The sequence below is a fragment of the Genypterus blacodes genome, unplaced genomic scaffold (genome assembly GCF_046128005.1).
Source record: "Genypterus blacodes isolate CSIRO-AG114 ecotype Tasmania unplaced genomic scaffold, CSIRO-AGI_Gbla_v1 ptg000024l_1, whole genome shotgun sequence".
Lineage (NCBI taxonomy): Eukaryota > Metazoa > Chordata > Actinopteri > Ophidiiformes > Ophidiidae > Genypterus > Genypterus blacodes.
In genome coordinates, this window is record NW_027466837.1 from 1,162,653 (window position 1) to 1,178,275 (window position 15,623).

General features: G+C 50.3%; 3 protein-coding genes across 7 annotated transcripts; 1 reads left to right on the forward strand and 2 right to left on the reverse strand.

The window, feature by feature from the left end:
* The first annotated feature begins 298 nt into the window (after positions 1-298).
* LOC142992926 (integral membrane protein 2A-like) lies at positions 299-4,817 on the forward strand. Its single transcript, XM_076143492.1, has 6 exons — positions 299-660; positions 897-1,034; positions 2,101-2,286; positions 2,390-2,500; positions 3,278-3,422; positions 3,676-4,817. Exons 1-6 carry the CDS (start codon positions 589-591, stop codon positions 3,768-3,770), a joined length of 747 nt encoding a protein of 248 aa, XP_075999607.1. The 5' UTR covers positions 299-588; the 3' UTR covers positions 3,771-4,817.
* On the reverse strand, positions 4,447-9,890 carry gpr174 (G protein-coupled receptor 174). 5 transcript variants are annotated; one of them, XM_076143488.1, is made up of 3 exons: positions 9,389-9,890; positions 6,148-6,475; positions 4,447-6,054 (listed from the first exon to the last, which is right to left on the reverse strand). In XM_076143488.1, the coding sequence occupies exons 2-3, from the start codon at positions 6,349-6,351 to the stop codon at positions 5,206-5,208; spliced, it is 1,053 nt and encodes a 350-aa protein (XP_075999603.1). In that variant the 5' UTR covers positions 6,352-6,475; positions 9,389-9,890; the 3' UTR covers positions 4,447-5,205. The 5 variants fall into 5 exon arrangements, with proteins under 5 accessions (XP_075999603.1, XP_075999604.1, XP_075999602.1 ...); XM_076143489.1 differs by having other exon boundaries at positions 6,148-6,478; XM_076143487.1 differs by lacking the exon at positions 9,389-9,890 and adding an exon at positions 9,018-9,332.
* A 463-nt stretch (positions 9,891-10,353) lies between these two features.
* Positions 10,354-13,695, reverse strand: p2ry10 (P2Y receptor family member 10). Its single transcript, XM_076143484.1, has 4 exons — positions 13,391-13,695; positions 12,420-12,717; positions 12,159-12,339; positions 10,354-11,724 (listed from the first exon to the last, which is right to left on the reverse strand). The coding sequence occupies exons 2-4, from the start codon at positions 12,599-12,601 to the stop codon at positions 10,780-10,782; spliced, it is 1,308 nt and encodes a 435-aa protein (XP_075999599.1). The 5' UTR covers positions 12,602-12,717; positions 13,391-13,695; the 3' UTR covers positions 10,354-10,779.
* Between the last annotated feature and the right edge of the window lie 1,928 nt (positions 13,696-15,623).

Below are 15,623 nucleotides of genomic sequence, written 5' to 3' on the forward strand. Positions count from 1 at the left end.
ACACACACACACACACACACACACACACACACACAGCTCAACTCAACTCAAAGTGCTTTTCAAAACAAGAAGTAAAGTGCAAAACTAATGTATGTGAAGATAAACACTACCATTTTAGAACTTGCAGTCAAACACAGTGAAGTCTATGGAATTCCAAATCATTCGAATAATTTCTTTCATCACAATACGAAGAATTGAAACTGAACTTTTTGTGGCGATTTTCTAAATTTCCCCACTGCAGTTCTCACCCGCCGCCACTAGGTGTCGCCATCGCAGCACAAATGGACCCTCTGGATGACGTTATCGTCAGTAAATGAGGCAGTAAAAGCTTCCAGCCGACCATAACAGACCAGCGACAACATTCTGCTCCGTCCAGGCAGACGCCGGTGTTTGTTTGTTTGCTATTTCCAGAAGTATAAAATAATTTTGCGCCGGATGTCGCGATAATCCCCCTCAAGCCACCGGAAGCTGCGGATAAAGCCGAGGTTGCAAAGTGCGTCACAGCGTAGCGGCCGAGATTGAGCAGCGCCTGTGAGTGTTTGTGTCTGCGCTTCTACCCGTCACGTCTCGACGCCTTCTCGCTCCACAATGGTGAAGATCGCCTTTAACGCCGCTCTGGCGCAGAAGGCGCTGGGCAAAGAGGAAGCGGCCGCAGTGAAGGTGAGCTAACGGGCTTCATACTGAGCCGGTGTGTGCGTGTGTGTGTCCGTGTTTAGGTCGCTGCCAGGCGGCCGCCGCTGACCCGCTGGACTGTGGCCTCGGCGCACCTATAGGAGCCATCAGCGTTGTGTGTGTGTGTTTGGTGTGATGGCGCACCTGAGCCACCGCACAGTGGGACCGCCCATCTTAACGTCTGAAGATGCTGACATTCACTGTGTGTGTGTGTGTGTGTGTAGGACCCTGAGCTGGCCTCTGCCCCAGTGAGCTCTGAAGGCTCCACAGGTCGCTGCCTGCTCACCCTGCTGGGCATCGCCTTCATCCTCAGCGGGCTGATCGTTGGAGGAGCGTGTCTCTACCGCTACTTCACCCCCAAGGTAGATCTCTCCCCCCCCCCCCCTCTTTCTCTGTGTGTGTGTGTGTGTGTGTGGGGATTAATGTCCCCTCCCCACCTGACTTTACTAATCCATTCTTCAGCCCCATCTCGTGCTTCCCTGTTGTGATGTAATCGTGTCATCATCCTCTCTGTTGTCACCTGGGGACCGACTCCAGATCTGCAGCCTCCTCCTCCTCCTGCAGTGACACGCTTCTGCTTCTCTACATGAAGTTAGAAGTCGCCCTAGAAACTGTTTCTCTATGACCTTTGACCCTGACACGTTTGTGTTTATTTGACACTTAGCAGCTGAGAGAATGTTTGTCACACACATGCAGGGTTAGGGTTAGGCCAGATGAGGAAGTGGAACGTTTGCATCTGCAGAAAAATCCTCAAAATAGCCTACAAGGGCAGTTTCCCGTATTACTGAGGTCACTGGCGTTCATCTCTGAGCCGACAGGCCTCAGTCTGAGGTCTGGGGTTGTCGTGTTTTCGTATTCAGGGTCACTCGAGGAAAGTGGTTCCCAAACTCTATGAGCCCAGGAGAACAGACATTCTTCATCGCCTCAGTAACCACCTGACGCACTGTGTTCAACAAAAACTCTCATCTAATCCTTATTGAAGCAGATAATCAATGGTTAATAATGTATTTCTCAACGAAACCTATTTTACTTATGAATCCTTCACCCCAGCAACCAGATTTCCATGGGTGTCTTTTGTTTGGGTTGTGCACAGCTGCAGTCCCCTGATGCTCCAGCAGGGGGCGCTTCTGTTCCCACCAGTGAGACACGAACCACAGTGTGATCGTGTTGAGCTGATAGATCTGTATCCTGCTCCATCTAAATGAGATTTTTGATTTGTTTTGAGTCAAATCTCCTCTCTGTCTGCGTCTCATTGTGTTCACAGCCCATCTGAACAAAGTGCTGAAGGATGAAAGGTTAAATTATCTCCACAGCAGAGCAGACGTTTATCATCACATCTCACTAACTCATCCTGTCTCTGCTCTTATCGCATCATAACCACCGTGTGTGTGTCTGTGTGTGTGTCTGTGTGTGTGTGTGTTCCGGCAGAGGCTGTACCATGGCGCCATCCAGTTTGGCGACAGATCGCCCATGGGCCTGGTGGAGAGCCAGCCGTACTACCTGCCCCGCGTGGAGGAGGAGGTGGAGATCTCTGACAACATGGCCGTCATCAGCGTCCCTCCTCCCCGCTTCAGGGCCGGAGACCCCGCCAACATCCTACACGACTTCAACAGGGTGAGGAAGAGAACTGCCTGACTCCACCTGTCAGCACTACTCTGTCCTGTTGGTCCTCTGACTGTGTGTGTGTATGTGTGTGTGTGTGTGTGTGTGTGTGTAGAAGCTCACAGCGTACCTGGACCTGACTCGCCGTACCTGCTTTGTGATTCCTCTGAACACCTCGGTGGTTTTGCCGCCCCAGGACCTCATTGATCTCTTCTCACAGCTGATGGTGAGTAGAGATCAGCTCCTGTCCCCGAGGACGCCAGAACCTGTGACCAACACACACAACCTCATAGGCTCAACACACACACACACACATACACACACACACACACACACACACACACACACACACACACACACACACACACCACCTAATGGGCTCAACACACACACACACACACACACACACACACACACACACACACACACACACACACACACACACACACACACAACCTCATAGGCTCAACACACACACACGCACGCACGCACGCGCGCGCACGCACGCACACACACACACACACACACACACACACACACACACACACACACACACACACACACACACACACACACACACACACACACACACACAACCTCATAGGCTCAACACATACACACACACACACACACACAACCTCATAGGCTCAACACACACACACACACACACACAACCTCATAGGCTCAACACACACACGCACACACACACACACACACACACACACACACAGTTCCATCTTGACGTTAACTTCCTGTATTCCTGCTCTATTATTAACCCTGTGATCTCTGGCAGGATGTGCTGGTGCTGCTTGTTGTCCTTCCTCTTCTTTTCCCTGATATAAATATATTATATATATATATAAACATATAAAGTATAAATACATTGTCAGGGGAAACTTCTGGCCTAATTATTAAAGCGGATCCATCCCATAATAACTTCTTCAGTAGGGACAGTGACGCAGTTTCATCTCATTCCCCCTCCCCCCTCTGCTCTTCATCCCAGTCCGGCTCGTACCGCAGCTACCTGGTTCACGAGGACCTGGTGGTGACGGAGCGCATCGAGGACCTGAAGCTTCTGGGCTCCCACATCCGCCGCCTGTGTAAGGGGAAGGAAACCTACAGGATGGAGCGCCGGGCCGACCTCCCAGGTACGTGTGTGTGATCAGCTCTGTGTGTGAAGCTTCATACACACTGCTTTGACACCTTCACTCCACCTGCTGGTCGAGAGGAAGGATCACATCCCACCGTGTGTGTGTGTGTGTGTGTGTGTGTGTGTGTGTGTGTGTGTGTGTGTGTGTGTGTGTGTGTGTGTGTGTGTGTGTGTGTGTGTGTGTGTGTGTGTGTGTGTGTGTGTGTGTGTGTGTGTGTGTGTGTGTGTGTGTGTGTGTGTGTGTGTGTCAGACGGAGGGATCCAGAAGCGCTCTGCAGAGGAGTGCTTCACCATCCATCACTTTGCCAACAAGTTTGTGACGGAGACCAACATCTGCACGGCTTGAGTGGAGGGACGGAGATGAGGAGGAGGAGGAGGAGGAAGATGATGAGGAGGAGGAAGACGTCACTTTTTCTGTATAAAATTCTAACAAGAGTTTTAGCTTGCCCTGCTTTAACCCCGGTGATCAGTGAGTTTGAGTTCTCTGCTGCGTTTCCCCTTAACTCCTGTAGGTTAGAGCTCTCTAACACTTAAGTCCTCTAACAGTAACCTGCTACAGCACTAAGCTAACTAAGGGTTTACTAAGGGTTTACTAAGTTTCCTTTCTCTCTTTCTCTCTATGTTGATCTCAGTTTGGTTGCGTAGCTTCTTACACACTGATGTTGTCGTCGTTTACTGTATTACAACCTGGAAACTCTCAACCAGAGTCTTTTCAATGAGTATCCTGTAGTTCATAACAGACCTGTGTGTGTGTGTGTGTGTGTGAGAGACAGAGAGAGAGTGTGTGTGTGTGTGTGTGTGTCAGCGTCCTTGAGCGGCACAGAAACCCTCAGTCGGCACCTTTTGTAGATAATTTCCCAGAGTGCCCTGCTGCTCCCAGAGGCCTCTGCTGTCCTGCTGTGTGATGGCGTTTTTGTATCGATGGTGGTAAACCTAGGCCCCTATAGGACCAGCGTGTGTGTCTGTGTGTGTGTCTGTGTCCGTGTCAAAACCCTCACATGTGAAAATAAGCGAAAGGGAAATTTCAACAAAATTGACTTTGATATTTATTTGTCTTTTCTCTGATCCCTTAAACATTAACGTACATTTCCTGAGATTAAAACTATTTTTAATGAAGAATGAGCACAATTTTGACGCTTTGGGATCGAGTCTCCTCGCCTTTAAAGCTCTACAAAGAGGCGGCAAGAGATCGAGACGCAAAACGAGGCCTTTTTATAGAGAAACCTCGTTTTCCTCTTTGACTGCACAGAGAGACAATCAGACAGGAAGTGTGTGTGTGTGTGTGTGCACGTGCAAGTGTCTCTGAACCGAGCGTCCGGAGGGGAAACGTGTGCGGCGACACACCCGACTGAATCTGACTTTGTTGTTGAATAAAATTTATTTACCTACTGAACCTTTGGGCTGCACCTTGACTCATCTTTGTCTCGCTCGCTCGCTCGCTCGCTCGCTCGCTCGCTCGCTCGCTCACTCTCTTCTTGGCCTGTGAGCTTCCAGGAGCAGAATCTGTCTTTGCGGTTTCTGTATTTTTGTATTTTGCACCCACTGTACTATCGCTATGACACAAACCACACACACTGGCGAGGACGGGGGACTTTCCGATATATTTCCTGAAACCTTGACGAGAACATGGCAACAAGTTTCAAAAGAGGAACAACTGGCAGTTCGCTTGTAAACGACCGAGCCAAAAGAGGCCGCGTTTAAAATATAAATATAAAAACATGAACAAAGTGAAACTCTCACTTCTGTCACATTGAAACCACTGTGGGTTTGCTGGAGTGTCTTCATGAATCCTGTGAGTCTCTGTTCTCTTCGGTGGCACACGACAGACGCCTGTGAAACATCAAGTTCTCTGGGATCTCAGGCCGGCTCAGTCGCCTCCAGAACTCTTCGGTGGTGAAGTAATAGATGAGCGGGTCCAGGGTGCAGTTGAGGCTGGCGAGGCAGAGGGTGACCGGGTGGCAGCGGAGGACCAGCTCCCTCAGGCTGCAGCTGCTCAGGGCGTTGGCCTTGGCCATGAAGTCCAGCGGCATGGTGATGTGGTACGGGGCGAAGCACAGCAGGAAGACGGTGGCGCAGCTCAGCACCATCCGCAACGCCCGCCGCTTCTCTCCGCGGTCGGGCACCGCGCCCGCCCGCGGCTGCCGCAGGCTCCCGGCCGTCAGACAGGTGCAGGCCAACACCAGGATCAGAGGGACCACGAAGCCCAGCAGCTCGGCCGTGACCAGGAGGGCCCAGGCTGCCGGGGCGCTGATGGACTGCATGGGGAGCTCTGCGAAACACACCGGGCCAGAACCTGGCGCAGGGCTGGAGCCGGGGCTGGGGGGGAGGGGCTCAGAGGAGTAAAGGTGATGTCCACCCTCATTGTTCCTCATCAGAGGGAACGGCAGGCAGGCCAGGCCGACCAGCAGCCAGCCCACTGCGCACACACACATGTCTGTTTTGCGCCTGTTGGAGTTGTACCTGAGCGGCCTCATGATGAGCTCACAGCGCCGCACACTCACACACACCAGGAAGTAGATGGAGGCGTACATGTTGACGTACTTGAGGTAGAAGCACATCATGCAGAGAGCGTGACCGAACGGCCACGTGTCGTTCAGGTAGTAGTAGATCCTCAGAGGCAGAGAGAGAACCTGAGGAGACCAGAGAGCATCAGATGGTTAACAACTTCCTGTTATCTTATCTTGTTATCACCTCACAACGCTCAGCGAGGCTCCTTCAGTCACCTGCATGAGGTCGGCCACCGCCAGGTTCATCATGAACACCACAGCCTTCTTGGTTTCTTTCACGTAGACTCTGAACACCCACAGCGCCAGCACGTTACCCAGCAGCCCCGGCGCTATGATCACGCTGTAGACCACGGCGTACACACGATGCTGGTAGCTGCGCAGGTCCTCGCTGCCAACACAGCTGTGGTTGGCAAAGTTCATCTTAATCCAGAGCGGAGCGGGTGTCGGTTGAGCTTCCCGGTCAGTCGTGCGGCGAGAGCTGCGTGTCGGCCTCCATGCTGCCCATCAGAGGTGAAAGGTCACGCTGAGGCTGGCTGATGATCCTCTGCTGAAGACAAGAAAGCTGTGTGAGGGGAGGAATGTAGCGGTTGCGGTTTATTACTGATTACACTCCGTCGTTTGCATGAAGAGAAAACAAAAAGTGTGTTCTGCTCTTTGTTGGTGTGTGTTTGGGAGATTGGGAGTGTAAACATCAGAGGCTGGCCTGGTTTGCATTGTGTTTGCATAGATTACACACACACGCTGACAGGTGTATCTGTGTGTGTGTGTGTGTGTGTGTGACTGGACACAGAGAGACCCTGATTAGAGCCCATAGGGGGAACAAGCTGAACCTCCTGAGACCCAGTGTCCTCATACCTGGACGTTGTCCTTCCCTACACCTTAAACATCATATTGCTTAACTTAAACCCGTTGTCCTCGTGTCTGGACATTTTTGACGGACACCTAGAGGTATAAATATTGATTTTGGTCGCTGGCAATCATCCTTTTTCTTTTATACGTATTAGGTCCCACTATTCCCAAATAGGAAAATAAATATCTGGCTCTCAGGAGATTATACAAAATGTTTCTTGGCCCAATAACTGGTTTCTTGGAGAAATAACTAACTGTATTACTTCCTTACACTGATCTATAATCTATATTTAGGGATCTGGAGCTGTCTTTGGTGTGAAGTGACAGTTAGTGGGGGATGACGGCTCTTGCAGTGGCATTTGCAGGTGCAAACCCACACGCAGGCGTGGGTGGAGGACTCTCCCACGGTGCCTGGAGCGCTGAGCGTACAGCACAGGCGAGCCCATGACAAAGGGGCGTAGCTCAAAGTGTGAAGCACTGCCTGAATGAAACCAGTGTGGTTGACCGACGGCCGGCTCTCTGCTGCGTTTGTGCAATAACGGGAAATCTGTCACAGTGACTTGAGTTTCTACATGTGTGACGCGCTGTTGTCTTATATATATGACCTGAGACTCGAGCTGATCTGTGGTTAGAAGAGCAGCTTTGTCTCACACTCTTCATCCTCACTACTGTTACAGCCTCTTCATCTCCTGTGGCTCCTCTCCATGACAGAAGCTTCACCTTCCTCTGACAGATTGTTGTGATTTCTTAACCTCTCGTCTCGTCTCGTCTCGTCTCGTCTCGTCTCGTCTCGTCTCGTCTCGTCTCGTCTCGTCTCGTCTCGTCTCGTCTCGTCTCGTCTCGTCTCGTCTCGTCTCGTCTCGTCTCCTCTCCTCTCCCCTCCCCTCCCCTCCTCTCCTCTCCTCTCCTCTCCTCTCCTCTCCTCTCCCCTCCTCTCCTCTCCTCTCCTCTCCTCTCCCCTCCTCTCCTCTCCTCTCCTCTCCTCTCCCCTCTGGCTCCAGACTCAGTTTTCTGCCTTCTGTATTCTGAGCTTGCTCGACCCTTCTTCGTCACTTCACCTGCTCTTTTGCCTTCTTCTTCTTCTTCTTCTTCTACCTCAGTAGGTGAAGGCCGGTGAGGTCATAGGCTCAGCTGCCTGCTGGTTGTCTATATGACCTCATTCTGACTGAACTTGTGGATGTGTAGGGGACGGGCATGAACCCACTAAACTCCGGCGTGCCTCCAGATCCAGGGCCTGAATCCAAGAATGTTTCAAATGAGGCGTAAACACTGTGAGACGTCGTTTCTCTGTGTTTGTGTCAAAAGCTGCAAAAGTAAAACAACATTTCATTCCAATCCTGTCTAAACCCCAGGTGAGGATCCAGACCGCACAGAAACAAACAGAACCTCTCATGTTTACCTGATGTAGTAGCATGCAACTGAAAAATGTCATGTCCACATACGAGGACGCAGGGTCACAGGAGGTTCAGCAAAGTTTACAGTTACAAACACCCAGAATCATTTATGTTAATTCACAGTCAGATCAAAAGCTCCACCCACAGTTGTGGGTCAAACGTTGCTTCAGCTCTCAATTAGCAAGATAAAGGAACGTCCACAACAAGACTTCTCCTCAGAGACTACAACCAGTCCAGCAGAGACACTGGACAACATCCATTTGTTGGGTTTTACAATTTTACTCGCTTCAGTCACGGCGGGAAGAATGAGAGCTGTAAACATTCCCTGTAACTCCGTGAGGAAAGACTCCATTTGCAAACAAAGATGCTCCAAACACCTAAACAGAACCTATAGTGCTAAGAAATGTTTTGTTTACCCGGTACGTCTGGACTATCTTAACTTTAAACACAAGATTCACAGTTCATTAGTAAGCAGCCACATACATACACACACACACATCCATACATCGGCCCTTACTCACTGAGCTGTCCGGTCCACGCTGTCCTCTCACGTCTCAGAGGAGGAAGAGGCAGTGGCTCTCTGCTCTGTGCTGAGCCTGACCTGAGCCTGATCTGAGCCTGACCTGAGCCTGATCTGCTCTCTAAAGGCCTCAGTCAACCTCTAACCTTCCATTTTCTCACTCTATCTCCTCTAATTCCTCTCCTCCTCTCAAAGCTCCTGTCCGTTACTCTGTCATTCCCTCTTGCGTCAGTCTGTGTGTCCGTGTTTGCCGCCTCTCAGCGAGGTTAAAGCTCTGAACGGAGCAGAGACAGACTCAGTTTGACACAGGAACTCTTACTCACGCTGTGTTCCACTCTGCGTTCCACTCTGCGTTCCACTCTGCGTTCCACTCTGCGTTCCACTCGCTGTGATTCATCTGGCCTCACGTATCAGCACCCAAAATGTCTGTGGAGCCCCAGGCGATCCACATGGGACACACTCCTGACCCTCTGACCAGTCACACACAGACACCCCCCACACTCACACACACACTCACACACACGCTCACACACCCTCGCATAACAGGCATTCCACACACTGGAGAAACATATGAGATGCCACATGAGGCATGACTCCACACTGAAAGCATCCCTCCTCCTCCTCCTCCTCCTCCCTCGGCCCCTCCCCCTCCCCCGGTCACACTCACACACTCTTTACAGCACAAAGGTCTTACCTCCTCACTCTCACTCCTCTTGGACTCTGTGGCATCACAGGCGGAAGGCAGATGAGTGAAGACGCAACTCACATGACCCCCCCCCCCCCCCACACACACACACACACCCACGCTCACACACACACACACTCCCACATGCTCCTAAATGAAAACACCACTGAGTATCTTTGTGCCGCCCTCTTTCATTCTGCTTTCTTCACTCTTGCCTCACCTTTGCTTCCGTTTCTCTTTTTCTCTCTTTCTCACACACACACACACACACACACACACACTACCTCCTCTGTCTGATCTCACACTCTTTCCTCTCTCTCTCTCCACAATGTGAGTGTGTGTGTGAGAGCACAGACATTGTTTCCAGAGAAGGGGGCGGGGTTTATGAGAATTTATCACACAGACACACACACACACACACACCCACACACACACACACACACACACACACACACACACACACACACAAACACACACACACACACACACACACTCATCACTCAAAATGAGATCAGTGCAAACTGATGTTAAGTCGATTTGGATGTTAAGCTTCTGAGACAGGAAACATTATAATCAATCAATACAATCAATACAAGTCAAAGTGCAGTAAGAATCTAACTTTAGTAAGCAGTAAATGAAGTTCATGGATGAGAAAGAGTTGGATTGTTTTGTAACTTTCACACTCTCAGCCATCAGATGTTTGCTGCTCGCCCTGCTCGCCTCTTCAGTGTGAGTTTGATGCAGGAAGGCGTCCGACCTCAGAGCCTGGCAGTTAGCGGCACACACAGCTGCCACAACTGCTGCCAACCGCCTCGCTGGCTTTGCATGGTGAGAGGAAGAGGAAGCACAGAGCAGAGAGAACGCTTCAGCCGCCTGATCTCTCTGTTATGAAGAACCCGCCTGGGTGGAAAGTGTCACAAAGTATCACAAAGTGTCACAAAGTGTCACAAAGTATCACAAAGTGTCACAACGTGTCAGGCAGCACTTCAGCAGCTTTAATGTACAGGCATTTACATTTAGACAAGTTTGTACATCTGTAAGTCGATGAAGCCGTCTCAGCTTTAGCTTATATAAGATTTGAATCATTTGGAGATAAACACCAGCTGTGTGGATCCTTCATTCTGTGTATACACATAGAATGAGAAACACACACACACACACACACTCACACACACATACGTGACATTTACAGCGTTGCAGAGAGTTCAGCTTGTGCCTAAACAGCTTTCTGGTGGTCACATTGGGGTCAGAGCCCTTGTGGGTCAGCTTGATTGGAGGTCGTCTTGTCCTGGGAAACGTTTCCGTGCTTCGACTCGTCTCTTGGCACTTCTTCATGTTTTGTTACGCAGTTCAACAGGAAGCACCATGAAGATGAAGTGTGTCCAGAGGTCACACACAGTTTACTCGCGCTCTGAGATGGAGCTCTCCATGCTCAACAGTCTCTGCTGTGCGGGACGCTTTGCGGCCGGGCTGAAGGAGGCGGAGTGGAGCGAGGAGGTGAAGGAGGCCGTGCGTCTGGACAGGTGCGAGCGGAACTCTGCGGTCAGGAAGTAGTACAGCAGAGGGTTGAGGCAGCAGCTCAGGCTGGCCAGGCACAGGGACACGGGGTGGAACTGTCTCACCGCCAGCTTCATGGCACAGTCTTCCACGATTTCCTGCGACACCATCAGGTAGAGCAGGAAGTTGAGGTGGTAGGGGGCGAAGCAGAGCAGGAAGAGGGCGAAGCAGCCCAGGACCATCTGCAGGGCGCGGCGCTTCTCCACGTCGGCGTGACTGTCTGGCGCTTTGTCCGACGGGCTGTTGGAGAGGACGGAGTGCAGGCGTTGCCGTGCCGACGGGTTGAGGGGCGCGCTCAACACGGTGACCGGGGCGGAGCTCTGCTGATCCTCGGCGTTCCTCCGGTTGAGGGACCGGGCGATGCGGATGGAGCTGTAGCTGATGGCCACCAGGGGGAGCAGGAACCCAAACAGCTCCCCGAGGGCAATCATGGTGACCGCCACAGAGACGGGCAGGCGCCGCGTGGGCAGGTCCTTAAAACAGCCCACCGTGCTGGGGGCGGAGCTAGAGAGCGGCGTGAGGCTGGGCTTGTTGTACGCTGTGCTGAGCTTGGTGTCAGCTAGAGGATCATGGGTAAAAGTGACGCCCAGAGCATAAGAGGAGGCCTGCGAGGTGACGACGGCGCTGCTGCTGCTGCTGCTGCTCATCCTCATCACGATGAAGGGCGAGCAGCCCAGGCCCACCACCAGCCACACCAGGGCGCTGATGAACAGGTCGTAGCGCTTGCGCCACCGACGGGCGGTGAAAGGTTTGTGCAGGAACACACACCTCTGCACGCTGATACACACCTGGCAGAGGAGAAGAGACCACGAGACAGGAAACAAACATGACAACGAGTGTTTACAGACTCAGAACCAATATGAGAACTGAGAACAATGACACAGTTTGCTTTTCTCCTGGTTCTAGTAAATAACGATTGCAGCATTTTAAATTAGTCCATTAGTTGAAAGACCAGAAGAAGAGCAACTTTGGGGTTGCCAGTTTGGGAAAATGCCTTAAAATAAACTGAGAGACACTTTACTCTTCATTAATTCATTTATGTGTGTGTTTTTGTGTGTGTGTGTGTGTGTGTGTGTGTGTGTGTGTGTGTGTGTGTGTGTGTGTGTGTCTTCTTCCACTACAATAATCCATTAAGTCTGCAGTTAAAAATCACAACCTGGCAACGTAGAAGTGAATCGACTCTAACTGAGATAGAGTTATAGAATGAAACTAAAGAGTTTACCAGGAATGCGATGGAGGCGTACATGTTGAGGTACTTCAGGTAGAAGCAGATCAAGCAGACGCTGCGACCGAACGGCCACATGTGTGTGAAGTAATAATAGATCCTGAGGGGCAGCGAGAGGACGTGGGCCAGGTCGGCCAAGGCCAGGTTCACCATGAAGATCACCGCTTTGCTCTGCTTACTGCACAGGAGGGAGAGGAGAGTTAGAGAGAGAGTCCACCCCCTCTCCCTGTGTGTGTGTGTGCGCGCGTGTGTGTGTACCTGATGTGTCTGCAGAGGACCCAGAGGGCGGTGGTGTTGAGCAGCAGCCCCGGGATGAAGAGCAGCAGGTAGAAGTAGGTGTACAGCTGGTCCATCCTCTTCTCCCAGCCCTCAATGTCCTCGCTGCACGGCGTGGAGTTCCCCAGGCCTCCACCCCAGGATCCAGACTTATTCAGCATCATCCTCTCACTCTGGCTCTCACTCTGGCTCACACACACACCACACACACACACATACCCTCCAAAACACTCATTTGACTCCCTCAGAGTGGTGTCGTCTTAAAACCGTGACCAAATATCTGCAACAGAAGAAGAAGGAGAGCCGTGTGTGTGTTTGCGTTAATGTGCAGATTGGCGTATAAATCAGCGACCCCTCCAGGGGGGGTGAAACAGAGTGCAGCTTGGTTTCTTATCTTCTGAAACATCGCTGCCCTTCCTCCTGCCATAGAGATGTGACCAACACCCTTCCTCTGTCACTCTCAGAGGGGAAGAAGACACAAACACGCCACTGCCACATGTTGCTCTGCTGTCACTCTGACACGCTTCATCTTATGCACTTATTGGCTGTCAGGCAGTTACTCAACCTTCCACAAACACACACACACACACACACAGAGTTGCAATCTCCTCACACTAATATTTGCAGAAGTGATGTGCGATGACTTTGTCTTTGTAGGAAACTCTTGCGGGCGGCTCGTCTGTTGGTTCCGTCTCCTTCCTGTGCAGGAGACTTTGGAATCAGAGCCGATAACTCCTAATATTCTAAGAAGTTACATCAACAAAAGCTTCAGTTTTAAACCTGTAGATTGTTCCGATTCAACTCTCACATCCAATTTAAGGCGGCACATTTCCTCAGAGCTCAGAGTGAAACCGCCTCTGATCAGCAGAATGTCAAAGCGCCGCTGTGACCGCAAGAGTCGAGGCGCAAACACGGCAGCGTCGACGCCGTCTGGACATTAAATATGCGTTTACCTGCTTCTCGCTCAGCACGGGCGGAGGTCAGAGGTCAGATTCAGGGGCGACCTCATGCTCCGGGCAGGATTCCAGCTTCACGCTCGTGTGTGTGTGAAGAGCAGAGTGGAGACGAAGACGCGTTCCTCCTCCTCCTCCTCCTCCTCCTCCTCAACCTGTGCGCAGGCGTGGGTGTGTGAGCGTGCCAAGTGAGACGCCACAAGGCCACCGCTGATGTGGCGTCTGAAGTGTGCCTGCGTGAGTGTGTGTGTGTGTGTGTCAGCAGCTGCACACATGTGGTGCAGGTTGTTCTCTGCAGCTTCTTGCATGGTGATGAGGGGAGGGGGAAGCTCGGCACTCACGTGTGTGTGTGTGCGTGTGTGTGTGTGTGTGTGTGTGTGTGTGTGTGTGTGTGTGTGTGGCTGTTTTTCTTCCGTCTCCTACGCCACCATAGTAACTCAGCAAAACGCGGGGTTTAAGGTGGAAGTGTGTGTGTGTGTGTGTGTGTGTGTGTGTGTGTGTGTGTGTGTGTGTGTGGGTGTGTGTGTGTGTGTGTGTGTGTGTGTATGAAAAACAAAAGTGCAGCGCATGACCTTTGACACAGATGCCTGCTCCTCTTCTCTCTGAAATGATTTGAGGTTTAACCGTTTCAGTCTGATGATCTGAAGTCTAAACACGCTTCCTCTTATCAGATGTGGCACTTCCTTATTTAAAGCTTCTTTTTTTTTTATCTCTGTCATCAATATAAAACAATAATCTGTGTGTGTGTTTCCTTTCTGATTGAACTCTGCTGAGGTTCACAAAGCTGAGAGAGAGGAGAGCAACCAGCAGACAGAGACAAAGATGAAGATAACCAAATTTCATCAGGGTGTTGCCTATCTCATCCATCCTGTCTGATTCACACATACACACACACACACACACACACACAACAACAACAACACCAACACAGGTGCTGAGTCATTTCTTGAGATGTGACATGACTATGTGTGTGAGTGTGTTGGCGCATCCCTGATTTCCTGTGATGTGTTGATTCAGTTGCCCACAGTTACAAACATAAACACACCTACAACATCTACACGTGCTGGTCATATAATAAGAATATCATGAAAAAGTTGATTCATTTCAGTAATTCCATTCAAAAAGTGAAACTTGTATAATGTATACATTCATTCCACAAAGACTGATATCTTTCAAGTCTTTATTTCTTTTAATTTTGATGATTATAACTGACAACTAATGAAAACCCAAATTCAGTATCTCAGAAAATTAGAATATTACTGAAGACCATTAGAAAAAAGGGATTTTTAGAAATGTTGGCCAACCGAAAAGTATGAACATGGAAAGTAAGAGCATGTTGGCACTCAATACTTAGTTGGGGCTCCTTTTGCCTGAATTACTGCAGCAATGCGGCGTGGCATGGAGTCGATCAGTCTGTGGCACTGCTCAGGTGTAATGAGAGCCCAGGTTGCTCTGATAGTGGCCTTCAGCTCTTCTGCATTGTCGGGTCTGGCGTAGCGCATCTTCCTCTTCACAATACCCCATAGATTTTTAGATCTTTAGCAATGACCTTTTGTGTCTTGCCCTCCTTGTGCAAGGGGTCAATGGTCGTCTTTTGGACAACTGTCAAGTCAGCAGTCTTCCCCATGATTGTGTAGCCTACAGAACTAGACTGAGAGACCATTTAAAGGCCTTTGCAGGTGTTTTTGAGTTCATTAGCTGATTAGAGTGTGGCACCAGGTGTCTTTACTATTGAGCCTTTTCACAATATTCTAATTTCCTGAGATACTGAATTTGGGTTTTCATTAGTTGTCAGTTATAATCATCAAAATTAAAAGAAATAAAGACTTGAAAGATATCAGTCTTTGTGGAATGAATGTATACATTATACAAGTTTCACTTTTTGAATGGAATTACTGAAATGAATCAACTTTTTCATGATATTCTAATTATATGACCAGCACGTGTACAACTTCCGATTCTGATTCTGAAACGCAGTTAAATGAGGTGTAGTTCCAGTGTGTGGCCGCTAGAGGACAGAACAGGCCGCCACTGGCTGAGACGGCGTGCGGAGCTTCGATCAGAGCTCAGGCGAGACTCAAACTAACAACATGAGAGTGAACGTGACTTCCATGTGCGCGTGACTGAAGGAACACGTCACCATGTTTCCGTCATTGTCCGTTGTGTTTACATGGCGCACACCCGGAAGGTAGGGATGGTGCGTTTAAGGACTAATTGGTGTTTTGGTGTAATC